The following is a 14,541-nucleotide window of genomic DNA, read 5'->3' as shown; positions in this document are numbered from 1 at the left end:
TGAGGGGGTCACGCTGTTAGTGCGACCATCTCCTCCGTGTCTTCTCTTGGCCCGTGAAGCGGGCTGCCTGTAGAGATTGCATTTGTTAAACTAAACCTGCATCGTGTGTAACACTCAGAGCGAGCGTCAAGTGCTGCCGATAATCACAGGCTGTTTTCTAGACTCTGCAAACATTGTGTATTTGTCGTACATGAACTCTAAGCTGGTGCTTTTTTCTACTACATTTGGTACGTTTGCGGGGGAGTTCTTAGCATCAGCCATAAAAATATTTGGCTGTCTTTTAAAAATCTGTGATTTGTTACTGACAGCAGAATCTCTCATCGAGATACTCTTATCAATCTCTCATCAAGCCACTTTCTATAAGCCTCTGGGAGAGGTTTTCCAAGATGTGCTTTTTTGAGCATGGATGGACATGGCATGGAAGCTCATTTAAACGACAGACCATTTTTATTATGTTCATACAATAAAGTGTGATTTGGTTCTTGCTTCTTTAAGAAACAACATAAGCCTTTAAGGAGTGGGGAGAAGCCTGATAAGACTGATTATAATCATGATTTCTTCCTATTTGGTAATTCTTCTGGGTTAATCTGTGCACTGCTTGTTTGGTACAGTTATCCATGGGGCACTGATGTGTCCAACCGACTGTCCGTGTGTTCATATCTCTCTGAGATTTTCTGAAAGGAAACGTGGAGGCACTGGTGGGGTTTGGGGCACGCTTTGTGTGATGTCATTGCAGTCGTGTAGTTGCAGCCCCGCGTGCTGCTTAGATCCGTACAAATGAGAGCGAGGCACCGATCCGCAGTTGTGAGCGGTTTTGGAAGCACAACTCTGAGTCGCTTTGAAACTTCAACCAGCCAGGTGCGTGTTGTATTTCAGCACCTCCAGGATTAGGCAGCATCTGAGCTGGGATTTTCAACCTCTCGGATTTATTTCTAGGCAGATTCAGAAACTAGTTTTGACTCTGGCCCTTGATATTTTGCAATCATAATGAGAGGGCATCTTCTAATTGTATGTATAGTCTTTTAGATGTAATGAAGATCTAGAGAACTCTTGTTATTAAAGACTTAGTTGCTCTGTTTGCGATGGAGGAAATGATCGTTCCAAGGTCCTGATAATTACTGAAGCCAGAAACTTCTGGCTGCTCTAAATACTATTTTCAGGTTCTCATCTTGAGTACGTGTGCAATGCTCGCTGCCTGATCTCCCCAGGCGCAATCAGAATCCTCCCACTGAGTCTTTTTCACATGTTTCTCTTTCTTCTTAGGATCCTCTAGATATTATTGGAATGTGGCAACAGAGAAAAATGTGCTTTTTCTAACAACTGATTTGTGGACGTTGTTTAATCAGACTTTGATTTCCGGAAATGCTACAACATGGCTTCATCCGGGAATGAGATAGAAAGATGGACTCACAGGCAAGGTGGCAGAATTGGAGAGCTGTTAGAGCCTGTGACCTCTCCTAAAAATGGTAATCGTCTTTCGCCGGTGAAGTCGATCAGCAGTGTAGACCATCTCTTGCACCTCCCTGGAAGAGTAGACTCTGCTTACAGCTCTTTCTCAGGGGGATCAAATGTTCCAGAGTATCCCACCCCCTCGTGCTATGGTGGAAACTGCTGCTTGCCCCCAGAGCAGGTACCGTACATGGACTCAGAATATGTAAGAGGTATTTATAATCTCAGTGCAGCAACTGACCTCAGATGCCTGCATCCGTACAAGGCACCAGACCTGAGCATCCATAATCACTCGCACAGCACCAGCCTCGCTGAACGCTGTGGAAGCACTCCTACCCGAGGGACTTCGAATCAGCCTCTGGCTGCACCTCCACCTTCTCCTCCCACGCGGCTCGATAGCTATAAAGTCACTCGACACTTTGAAAACTCAAGAGGGAGACACAACTCTGGAGGTCACGGTGAGCGTAGTGTGCAGCCAGCTCCTTGTGTGCAGGACAGTCACCAAGCGGATAGGGATGTACTGCGGAGTCAACATGGGGATGAAATTACTGAGCAAGATATAGTGGCTGCTAGGAGAAAGACTCTGGAAAATAAGTCTGATTCTACAAATGAGGTATCTACATCAAAAATTCAGGGGTTAAAGACAGAGGAAAATGGAGAGTGGAGCCCACCCCAGCAACCTCTAAAGAGAAGCAATCCACACATTTTCAGCAGACCTTCTTCATTCATTTTTCAGGAATATTTAAAGACTGACTCTGTGGCTAATGTCCCTAAAATACTTTCTGCTTATAATTCAAGTCATGCTTACAAAATTCCTGAAGAGATGAACTCCCGGTCCTATCACGCAGTGCGTACCAGCCCTGGCACTGTTAATGATACGCGAGAAGATAAACAGCATCCCTGCGGTGTGCGTAAGCCAACTTTGAGAGGAGCAGATCTGCAAAGCGCAGCGCCAGAACCCAGCCAACAGTGCCCGCTCCGTGCCGAGGTGCGTTCAGACTTGGATCAAGATGTGTTTGAGGACAGTCGTGACCTAAAATACACGGAGAATGCTCTTCTAATTAAAAATGCTTCCAGGAAGCTGAACAGTTGTACCGATGAAAATCAGTGCTATGACTCTGAAGGAAAAATTGGGAGTGATGTTAGGGAACCGTTCCTGAATCAGCAAACCAAAACGCAGAGACCATCCCTGTCCTGCAGCTACGATACTGTAGAAGTGGAGCGCTCTCACTGTGAGGAGTCGGAGCAGGCAAACGAGCAATGCTGTGATAATACTACCCAAATGTCTTTTTTCAGACCAAAGGAAGATTCCACATCTCAGTTTTTACATGAAGTCCAAAAAGACAAACAGGCTAATAACAGCAGTCCTGACCTTAGCACGCATGTAGAACAAGAGGAACCTCCTGTTCAGAGATATCAACCTGACTTTCAAAAACAGCTCTTCAGACAGTTTCGGGATGATCTTGCTGCTGAACAAATAACCAGGCAGACGACTCCGATGCTTTACTATCTTTCTGGGGGGAAAACCACCGATATCCTGCACCCCAACAAGCTCACCCAATGTCAGGAGGACTCAAGGAGCTCACCAAAGGAATTTCCAGCAAGCAGCTACTCTGCCTCAGCGCGGTGCCTAGAGATACAAAGGGAAGGCAATCAGCTTCAAAGGACCGACCACCGCCATCGGTGCATTGCTGATGACCTGCTTGAGGCTGAAGATCTCACTCTCGGCAGTCCTGTTTCATCCACAGATGAGAGTTTCAAGAACGACTATAGAGAGAAACTTAAAGTGGCTCAAAAAAGGGTTCTGAGAGAAACATCCTTTAAAAGAAAAGACTTACAGATGAGTTTGCCCATTAGACTGAGACAGAAACCCTCTAAAAGGCCTTCAATCGAACACCTTAGGTCTTTCTCATTATCCAGTGCAAGCGAGGATGCCAAACCTGTTCCTTGTTCCCCTTGTCACCTAGAATCCTTGGAAAGTGTCAGCAGAGATGAAGAAATTAAGAGGCCACAAATAGGTCAAATAGGGCGAAGGAAAAGGGTAGCAAAGGAGCAAAAGAAACTGTGTTATTCGGAGCCTGAGAAACTCGATCAGCTGGCAGATAAGGAAGTTTCATGGAGTCAAGTCAGGGATGAAATCGCTGAGCAGGATACAGTGGCAGCTAGGAGAAAGACGCTGGAAAACAGAGGGAGGGCACTTTCCAATTCAAGTATCTCCAGGACGGAGCTGAAACAAATCCAGCATATTGCGCTTATCGAATACATGGAACGAAAGATTAATCAAAGACCAGGTAGTTCACAACACCTCCCGCTGCATAAGCCGCCCCTGCAGACGAGGCTGTCGCATCCCAAATGGCCTCCTGGCAAGGCTCCCAATCCAAACGGGGGCAGGAAGGTGCAAAACAATGAGGTTTCCTGCCAAGTTCTCTCTAAAGAAAAATCGCCAGATGTTTTTCCTCCTTTGGCTTTTGTTCCCCCGCTGAGCGTGGCCAGCAGGTGCGATCCCAGCTCCGCTGCTGCTGGCACAGCCACCGCGAAGCACGACCCGTCTCCCAGCGAAGCGGGCGGGAGCTGCGCCGGCAAGTGTGTGTCCGCTGAAAGTCTCCCGCAGGTGGGTGATCCTGCATCTGGGAGAGCTCCTGAGAGATCCAGATCGACTCCTCCTTCCACACAGGTAAGAACGATACTAAGATAATAATTATGGTTTGAATCCAACTCATGACTGCTTTAGAGAACTGTGGGACTATTCACAGGAAAAACTGCTGAACATGACAATCGAGGAATTAGGACTTTATTTTTTGAGCGTGTAGTAGGGAGATGACAGAAGCGGGGGGAAAGCCACATTTGGTTAATCTATGGGAAGTGCTGTGTAGCTGTTTCAAAGCAAAATGCATGGTTTGCTTTGCAGTGTGCAGGAGAAATAATTTGGGGGACTTCTGAAAGAAGTGCTACCAGTTTTAACATGTTACGTATTTCTGTTTAATGGTGACAATTCATTATTCCTGAAAAGTATTTTGTAAGAAAGTATTGCAGACAAACGAGGTGCTCTTTAATGTGAAAAGTTTTAAGAATTGCATAAGAACGGAGACTTCGGAAGAGCTGACTGAAACGCATAGTGGGTTTGGGCAGAGTCGCTTGTTGTCATTGGGCAAGTGCGGAGGTAAAGACAGGGGAGCTGAGGAGTGTCTGCCCCAGGGGACACGCTCTGCAAGCGCCGTAGGCTCTGCTCGAGGGCTGGCCATCGCCCGGCGCCTGAGGGTCCCTTCCAGAGCTGCGGAGGGGTGCGCGCGGGGTCTGCGCTTGGACATCACGGTTGCGGAGAGCACGTGCTGCACGCGGGGTGCTGCTGCTCGCGTTTCAGCAGTCACCGCTGTTAACTACGGCAGCTGCGTTAGAGCGCTGTCCCAGAAAGGGTTATGGTAGAGAGATTTTTATAAATGACCAACCTTTTTGGCTCCTGAATTTGAAGGATGGTAGCTGTCAATGTTGTTGTCAAGGAGAATAAAGAAGATAAAAGGGTTAGAAAATAACTAATCTAACATATTACGAAAATTACCCAACTGCAGAGGCTGACAAACTTCCATGAGCGCTGCCTGCTTTCTGAATTGTTGTGGGAGTCAGCGAGAGTGGAGTATGTATTTTGTTGCTAGCTGTTCTTTGGTTTTCTAGGAAAAAAGAGATGGATGCTACCTAGGAAGAGCATAATAGCCTTTTCACTAATAAAAGGAACTAGACACACTCAGAAATGAAACCCTTGTGTACCTGCTCAGAGATCTACTGTTGGCTTCTGTTTCTGGGGATAACAGATGTGGGAGTCAAACTAAACCGCTGCCTAGCCTGAAAATGCTGCTTGTCCCAGTGTGCTGTTTTCATTTCCAGGACACTTCCAGATGTGCCGGTGGGGCAGCGGCACCGTCGCGGCGTTGCGAGAGCTGCCTCGGTACCCCCAGGTAAGGCTGCGCCTAGGTCGAGCCTACGTCCAAGCCGCGTGAACTCCAGCGGCAGCCGCGGCTGTCTGCTTCTGCCCTCGTCTCCTGGGATCCCTCGTTAGCCGTATGGGAATCTTCATCCGCTACGCTAGTTGTTTCATTTTGGGACAGTCTTTAAAAATCATAACTACTGCGTGGAGCAAAAGCAGAAAGCGCAGAGCGTACCTGAGCCGCTCTCCCTGCGGCAGCCGCTCTCCTTCGGATATCTGAGAGCACAGCTCCCTCAGCTGAGCTCCGGCGAAAACGGCATCTGCGACAGCTCGGGTGTGGAAAATGTGTGTGCGCAGAGTGGCGTAACAGGGGCTTTTGGTGTGACTCTTTAAAGGAAAGAAAATACTGGGCCGTTTACGCATAGCTAACTAGAAAGTTTGTATGTTAACTCTCCCTGTTTGTTTTGCTTGTTTGAGGAGCGTTGGGGAGAAGAAGATCTGAACTTTGTCTCAACAAGGCAGCGACGCTGACACTTGTGTAGTAATAGAATTTCCAAAGATCCCAATGGTTTCTGGAGGCTTGATTATCTTAGATATTTTAGTATTTTTAGTAAGATTTTGAAGTTTTTCTTGAATTTCCTAGTTTAGTTAAGAGGCTTAGCAGGTCACTGGAAGTTGTGGACAGAACAGGAACATCAGAGACGTATGTGATCATAGCTCTGTAATAGGTACTAAGTAATGAAAAGATGAGAATCCAGAACTGGTTTCATTAGTAATTAATTTAGATGATCATCTTTGGGAAAGAACTGTAAGTACAGGTTTCATTCTGTTAGTTGTGTCTCACTTTTTCTTCTTTGTTTTCCTCCACAACGAAGTGCTGCTGAGCCGTGGTAGAAAATCCAGGCTAAACTGGGTGCGCGTGCCGTAGTAATTACTGAAATAAAAGTTCCAACTGGGACCAGCAGGAAGAGCGAGCTGTGATCGTTGCCCACACAACAGTGTCCGTGGGTTAGTGAAAAAAAAGCTTGAGGACATTCTTATGCGTATTTTGCATCCATCCAATTGCACAAGACAATTTTGAGGCAGTTTCCGCTGATGATGTCCATTTTCCACGATAACTGCTGCAGATGGTTTGTTTTGCTCAGAATGAGTAAGAATAAGACCCGGCAATGTTTGCAGTGATTTTCTTGGGTGTCTGTATCTCTTCTTTTCATCATCTATCATTCCAGAAATGTTTGTCAGTCCGTGATCACAATACTGCATCATCATCACATTAACGCAGGTATCGCAGTACAGCATCACACTGCGATGCCGTGGTGTTTTACCGGGGGCATTTTTAGTACCTTTTCGATGGAAAGGCTTTTCCAGCACTGAGGGTGTCACTCAATCACCAGAACCAGGTGGTTCAAGACAAGGTCAAATGAAGTTTTTGTTTTTAATTGCAGTGAAAAGGTGCACATAACAACTGTATCTAAGTGACGCTGTTAGTCACTATCTATGACTGAATTTCCCTTTGCCAAGCTGACTTCTCTTTTTTGATGAACTGCTAAAAAGGCTGTGTTAAAGCCGACAGGCAGAGGGTCTGCAGACCTGGAAGAAGGGAAGTTATGGGAGAAGATGGCATTTCAGAAACAGTAAGCCTTTCATCGCTGAGCCACAGCTCAGGCTGGCCACGTGAAAAGCTTTGTGTCTCGGCAGCGCCTGCCTGAGCTGGGTCAGCGCAGCTCAGCTGCAAACCATCCACGCTCTCCACAGAGCCCCACGTCTGCGTCAGGAAACAGTGTGGGGCTCGTGGGATTAAATACAAAGGTCCAAGCACGTGGAAGCTTTCCTAGCACAACAAAATCTGCTGGTATTTTCTTGAAGCTGCTCTGTGTATCTTCACTGGGGGTACTGCAGCCTCCGCCGTTAGACGTTGAGTCTCTTCATCGCTCTCCACTGCCCTGGTCTCCTCCAGAAGAGAAAATGCCAACCTTCATCTCTCCACATACAGCGTGGAAGGATTCACACCATCCATAGACAGGGTTCATTAGTACCGTTAGGGGAGGGAAGGACCGGTTCTCTTCCAGCAGCGTCGTTTTTACATGGGACCTTAGAGAAAGGAGCGGACAAAACCTGCAGTGAACTCTCTATACCTGTTTTCAGGGAGGAAATTTTTGCTTTGTGCCTACGACATTGAAGCTCATATGTCAGGGTAACATAGTTAAATTGGGGCTTATAAATCTTCTTTCCATCTAATCCCTCTCGCTTTCCTCTCTACTGTCCCCTCATAATGCTGCTAGGTTCTGAAAAAATATTGCTAGAGGAGAAAATAGGTTTGTTCACTCAGTCACAATTAGTACAATAATATTTCTATATGCAGATGCACCGACTACTTTCACAAGCAGTTACATGGATGTATATATGAACATCAGTGACTGCAGAGGATGTTCTATGCATACTTTTTCAACAGTGCCCCTATATTCTTGCAAATTCTGTCCCAAAGTGTATTTTTAAATTACATGTCTACTTATTCTGTAAGTAGCTTTTTCCATCAACGTTTCTTCTGAAGTGATGCATCAGAAAACTCAAAGCACTGGGTCAGACATGCATTGGCCAACTCAGAGGTAGAAGTTTGATCGCAAAATGGTTAACTGAAAGGATTTAATAAAACTTTTACTTAAGTCTAATGGCCATTTCAAAACAGAAGCCTCAGATGAACAGCCTTTCCTCTGTGCTGGCCTTGGGTTTGCCTAAAGAGAAGGAAGCACTAGACGTCTTCTCTAAGAAGGACTGAGAAGTGACGCACAGGAGACGGTGACAGCATCAAACCGGTTCTCACTCTTGGGCTGAAACATTCTCGCTATCGAAATAAGAAGGTGTACGGAACAAGACAGTAAAGATTTGCTCTCTTGCAAGAGGGCTGGTGGAGGAAAATGCAAAATGCAAATCATCCTCCTCCGTTACTGCCAGGTGGTGCCCAGATGTGGCCTGAGAAAGGTCTCAGCAAACCCCTGTCCCTGCCAGCGTCTCGTCCCGTTGGCACGGTGCTCAGGAAGGCTGGGGGGATGGCTGCGCGCTTGTCATCCATTTCTGAAATACCATCAGCGTGGCGTTTCCAGGCACGCTTTACCACAGGCTTATTTCAGGAAACATGTGTGTGGGTCGTAATTAGGAAATGAGAAATTGAATGGGGATTCAAATCACATAGAGGGGTGCAGCTACACATTTTATATACTCTCTTTTTTCCCAAGCAAATAGGTATTAAGGAACCTGAATTTTAAAAACTTTAATAAAAAGAGGAAGCTGGAAAGATAATGACAATTACCTGTAGCTGCTTAAACACTCTGCAAAAATGTCTGTTTTAGAGGAAGTGTCTGAAATAAAAAGTGTCTGTTTTCTCATAGTTTCTGTGATCCCGAGAAAGATGGATGCAAGAATCATGAATACAAAGACAACGACATAACTGGACGTGCATGTTGTGAGGATAGTAAGGAGCTGACTCCTGAAACCTCTATTCCTATCCCAAGAAGCGGAAGCAAGGAAGATGCTCAGGTGGAGGAGGAATGCAGAAGTACATCTCTGAATGGCAATGCTCTAATGAAGTGTCCAGAGCAGCAGCCTGCAGCTCCTCAGGAGCGAGTAACGTCCTGCCACACGGCGTTAGCTCAGCCTCACCACGGAGACAGAGCCACAGCCCAAGGTTTAGTTGCAAAGGACACGTCCATGCACAGTACCCGAGATGATATTCTCCCCGAGAGAGAGACAGATCCTCCCCGAAGGAGACTGCAGTCTCCTGAAGACCAGCGATACGAAGAGCTAGCTATGGAGATCATTGCCAAAGACAGTTCTCTGGTTGATATTCTCATGCCTCATCCTGCTAGAAAAACTGTTCTAGACCTGATGGAGGGTCTGTTTCCCATTAACATTTCCATGCTGGATAAATCACACAGAAAAAAGGGAGACATACGGCATGTGCAGGAGAATGAGTAAGTAGACAAAACCAATTACCTAGTATTTTAAGCTATTTTAGACTATGAATGTCATACTAGTAGTAAGATGACTTGAGCATGTTTTTTTATTTTTGTTTCATTAGCAAAATATTTTAGCTTTCTGATTCATATGTCAAGAAATACCTGAGGCTGTGGGTATATGACAGAAGAAATGTGGTTCAATGGTACCTTACTAAAACAGGCTGTGACAAACCTGGGCTGCAAATCTTTTGCTCTGTATCTGTCAAAAAATTAGAAAAATTGCTGCTGTGAGAAGAGAGGAGAGTGAATCTGAAGTCAAGATGGATTAATCTATGAACATAATATTTGAGAACAAAACTTGTGTTTGCCATGGGTATTTATTTTCTGTTCCAATAGTGGGAAAAGCAGTAAAGACGCAACAGAAGAACATCCTGAATCTGAACACGGTGCCAAGCAAAGGAGCGAAGATCCTACCTCGAAGGGAAGCCGAGTCCTGAACAGGAGCAGAGACAGCACAAATGACCTGGATGACATCACGTCTAAGAAAGTATGTAGATGACCATCAGAGGAACTGCTGTTTCTTCACCACGACAGAGAAGTTGTTATGTCACACAAATATTACTGTGGATATTTTTATTTGTTAAAATTTTATCCCAGTGATAACGTTTCGCAGATAACTTTCAATCCATTTTTTCCAGTAGGGGAAGTCCTGGCAAACTGGCATATTGATCACAAGCGGTATTTAAGCCCTGCCTGGTTTGATTCAGATCTCTCCTCCCACACAGTTATCTTCAGCAGGTCATGGGGATGGGCTCTATCCTGGCTATGCATTTCCTTGCAAGGCCAGCTCCTGTGCAGCAGCTGACTCACAATTTAACACTCAAATCTGGTCTCAAAATCTGTAAAATTCATTACAGCTGGCAGCCTAAATGAGAAATGTTTTTCACTCTGAGAGAACTGGCAGCAGAACTGCACGCTGCAGTGCCCTGGTAACTTCCGTACGTGCAGGGAATAGGGGTGGCTGGGACATGGCTGGACTACGATAGAAATACGGCAGCTTGGAAGGGCAGTACGTAGCTTTGAAGAATTAGATTATTTTTTTCCTGTAGAAAGCTGGCCGTGCTCCATCCCAGGTAATGACAATCTTCCTCCCGCTGCGCGTGCGGTGACATTCCCCATTACCCACCGTCCAACTGCCGCTCCTGGTCACGGTGCCGCCGGCTGATTTCCGAAGATGCTGATGGGGTTCTTCTCCCGCTCCGCTCTCGGAGCCTTTTTCCCTATCAACGTTTCCGTATCAAACAGCCTCCCCCGCTTGCTTTGCTACCCAGGCGCTGCGGCTTGCTCGAATCACCCGTGGGACTGACGACTTCTGCGTATATTATAAATGAAATTCCAGTCGGTTCTTGTAAAGCTTGGTAATGGATCTGTGACTTCATGTTCATGTCTTAGAGCATAACTGCGTGTAATCACGTTGTAATCTTTATTGCAGTTCACTCTGACTGAGTGGAAGCTCTCTGAGCTAGGGATTATATCACCAGTTAAGGTGATTACCAGCAATTTGCTTTTCAGAGTATGAGAATTAAGTGCAGCTTAGGAAATCTTTACTTTTTTTCCCTTTTTTCTTTCCCAGAGCTTACAATTATTTTAAAAGTCCAGAATTTAGCGAAGACAAGGTGAGGAAAATCCACACAATAGAAATGATGCAGATTCTCTTTGGCAATAACAGCTTTCTGTGATTTTTTTTTTTCCCCCCCCTTTGCAGCTGGAACTCATCTCCAGCCTCCGGTCGAAGCTGCAGACCCTGTGGGAGGAGAGGGAGCTCATCCTCTCTGAAGCCAGGGAGTGCGCCCAGCGAGGCGAGGAGCTGGAGGCGACGGTGCGGGACGTCTGCAAGCCCAACGAGTTTGAGCGGTACATGATGTTCATCGGGGACCTGGAGAAGGTTGTGAGCCTCTTGCTCTGCCTGTCCAGCCGCCTCGCCCGAGTCCAAAATGCCATGAGGAGGATCGATGGCAATACGGATGCTGAGGAGAAGGTGAGTGAGAAGCGAGCAGGGTATTTAATTTGCTTTGTTCGCTTCTTTCCAGGTGGGGCTGTGCTCACCTCATTTGTCTGACGGCTCGAAACAAAAGTTGTAAAATATTCACGAATCCCGCCCAGCGTTTAGTGCCACGCGACGGGCTGTGTCTCCGCAGAGCGGACCTTTGGGGAGCACCCTGGTTTCTGTGCTGGAGAACCGAAGTGCAGGGTGAGCTCTGCACGGGGTGCTCCCTGCGAGGGTCCGACACCCTCGGGCTGCTCCCTGTGGAACAGCTCCACGCCTCTGCTCCACAGGGCTTTTCCCTTCGTTATTTTTTTTTTTCCCCCACTGGTAATTTCAATGCAGTAATTACTGCCTTTGAAATCCTATTTCATTTGTCTTAACTACTTTAACTCAACTAGCCAGTTTTGCTGGAAAATTAGGAATTGTCTCATTTCACCAGGAAATCTTTTCAAGTCTGAAATATGCTTTTTTTTTTGCTAGAGAAGACAAGCCAAACTGATCCCAGGAATCATGCTTTCCTGCTGTCCTTATTGCTTTTAGATAGGTTTTTATCAATACAATACCTGCTGTTATCTGTCATTTGGAAATTAGAAAAGCACAGAGTTAGAAAAACTGGGATTTCCTGGAGCTGTGTGGCTGCCGACCTGTAGCTCTAGAGGTTTATCGTAGCTCACGTGCAGAAGGGCACTAAGAGAGTCCTGCCGTGCAGTGTGATACGGAGAATCAGGATCTACCCGCTCCAAAATGTCAGTCGTGTTAACACGAATAATTTTGAGCAGTATTTCACGCTGACTTTGGCTTTGTGGTTGGCAGGGGGGCTGCTCTTTCTTTAGTGTTATGCTTATACTCTTCATATTAAAAACATTAAAATAATTTATTCAAAAATTTGAATAACATGCTCAATAAAGACTGGGTTACGTGCCAGCATTTTTACAACGGTCTCCCAGTGGCTGCAATGGCCCCAGTGTTAGCAAAACCAGCAACACTCCATTTTTAGGGTGTCGCTGGTGACCGTTGCTCCATGGTATATTTATGGACGCTGTCCTGAAACCGGATGTTGCCCAGCAGTGCTATCCCTGTGAAAATCATTACAGCTGAAAGAGAATTAGCTAAAATGCGAAAGGTATTAAAATCCTGTAGAACAGGCAAGGCTTGATTCTCGTGGGTTTGTTAAAAAGAAGCTTTTGATGAACAGTTACTGTCTGCATCGAAGTTACTTTATCGCGTGTACTTTCTAATAGAAGTCACACTATCTTTTGAATATGACATTGGCGCTCTGACTACATGTGACTCGCAAAATACAGAGATATGTGCCTTAAAGAGCTTCTAATTGAATGAAGACAAATACAGGATACTCTAAAATTACCAGACTGTCAAGTATATTGATTTTTTTCCTGAGGGCAGCATGGAAGAAGTGAGCCTTGCTGGGGTTTACTGGGTGTCTTTACCTTACAAGCCACAAGAACGAGTAATTCAATCGAGAAAAAACTCATGTGGAACACAAAGCCCACAAGAGGAAGTAATTAAACTAAATCGACTGTGGCTTCCAAATGAAGATCTAGAGTCTGCCAGGAATTATGAGTTTTCATAGCATGCTGCTTTGTTTTTTTGTCCTATTAGCAATCGCTGAACGAACGGCACAAGCTCTTGTCTAGACAGCGGGAAGATGCAAAGGACCTGAAAGAGAACCTAGATCGCAGGGAAAGAGTGGTCTCCGGGATCCTTGCCAAATACCTGACCGATCAGCAGCTCCAGGACTACCGACGCTTTGTTCAAGTCAAGACCTCCTTGCTGATTGAGCAGAAGGACCTCGAAGAGCAGATTAAATTTTCTGAAGAACAATTAGAAAATCTTGAGAAAAGCATCCCCCTCTAACACCCACCAACAGACCATCCGTTTTTACACGTCGTAATTTGGGACGTTTCCCTGGAAATCCCCACGCGCTCTGTTTGGTGAATCCTTGCGATCCCGTTAGTGCCACAGTACTGACAAGTGCTTAGCTGCTCTGGGGATGCTCTCGGCACACGCTGGACGTGCCTTCCCCTTTGGACGGGCCAACTGACAGCATCTTAGATGTGTAGCTGACTGCAATTTGGAGATGACTGATAGGATGCGTTGCTCCTATTAACTTGGCGTGTATTTCCCCTTCTTGTTGTCTGTCCATCTGTTTCCAGATTGACATAATCTCAATAAAAGAACGATAGAAATATTTTCCTCATGTGGGTGGCTTCAGTGTTTGAAATGAAAAATGATGTGGGTGTGCAAATTTGAATTGGAGACTGCACAAAGCCATAGGAAATGTTACGGACCATTTCAGTGAAACTCCTGCACTCGATTCTACTGTTTATATGTATGACACAGTAAAAATACACTGTAATGGAAGAAAATAATTATTTCCTTTCTTGGCAGTTGCCATCCATGGGTCTTTCCTGGCTCTGCATAATCCCGGTAGGCTGATCAGTAGCAGGTCTTAGGGGGGCAGAAAAAAGGGTGGTTCTCATTGGCATCCAACAGACCTGGTCAGTGATGAAGCCAGCTTAAATGAATGCTTTGGGGAACGATAAACTCTGAACTTACTCCTGCACAGTCATTTGCAAAGTCCTCGCTATGCTTTTAAAATGTTCCTTTTGCAAGCAGCACCTCCAGGGGTTTGTTTTTAGGTAGTTTTCAGTTGTCAGCATGCCGAAGAAGTGCTGAACGTGGGGGGAAAGCTCTGCGGCAGAGTGAGGTAGGTGGGACGAGCAGAGGAAATTATTCGGTTTCAACGAGGCTTTATATAAATCCCTCGGCAAAAATCTTTTAGACTAATGTTGTGTGTTGAGTCAAACCAGCGATGTTGCTGTATTTAAAATTTGAGTGTGTTTTGTTTATTTGTTTTTAAGTGTTCAGTGAGAGGAAGATTCCATCTGAGCTACATACCTAGACCATGAATAAGGCAGCCACTAATCGAACGCAGGTTTCTTCCATGGGCAAAATAGATGTTCATTGTTCCGTGATGGCAGGCTACACGAGGAAATGTTTTACCAGCGGTGCGTGTCCTGACTGCAGTAAGTATCATCACCACTGAGAGAAACCGTCCTGCTCCTGAGGCATCTTCTCCTTTGGGATTCCGTGAGCTCTCAATAACCACAGGATGGGGAGTCGACGTGGGTTTAAACTGATGGTTTGGGTTC

The 14,541-nt window shown here is 45.8% G+C and overlaps 1 protein-coding gene across 8 annotated transcripts in view; it reads left to right on the top strand.

Annotated features, from left to right (window-relative positions):
• The window catches only part of SHROOM1 (shroom family member 1), a 48,984-nt gene extending 35,407 nt beyond the window's left edge, over window positions 1-13,577 (top strand). For 6 of the 8 annotated variants that reach the window (XM_075766244.1, XM_075766241.1, XM_075766245.1 and 3 more), the window contains 7 exons: window positions 1,264-4,123; window positions 5,329-5,399; window positions 8,755-9,336; window positions 9,718-9,868; window positions 10,814-10,867; window positions 11,087-11,359; window positions 12,989-13,577. In XM_075766244.1, coding sequence (XP_075622359.1) covers window positions 1,373-4,123; window positions 5,329-5,399; window positions 8,755-9,336; window positions 9,718-9,868; window positions 10,814-10,867; window positions 11,087-11,359; window positions 12,989-13,243 — 4,137 coding nt within the window. In that variant the 5' untranslated portion in view covers window positions 1,264-1,372 and the 3' untranslated portion in view covers window positions 13,244-13,577. The remainder of the gene's footprint in view (window positions 1-1,263; window positions 4,124-5,328; window positions 5,400-8,754; window positions 9,337-9,717; window positions 9,869-10,813; window positions 10,868-11,086; window positions 11,360-12,988) is intronic. The other 2 variants (XM_075766247.1, XM_075766249.1) reach the window with 1 other exon arrangement.
• Window positions 13,578-14,541: the final 964 nt, after the last annotated feature.

Source organism: Balearica regulorum, chromosome 14, assembly GCF_011004875.1.
Source record: "Balearica regulorum gibbericeps isolate bBalReg1 chromosome 14, bBalReg1.pri, whole genome shotgun sequence".
NCBI classification, from domain to species: domain Eukaryota; kingdom Metazoa; phylum Chordata; class Aves; order Gruiformes; family Gruidae; genus Balearica; species Balearica regulorum.
This window is presented reverse-complemented; position numbering and strand designations above follow the sequence as displayed.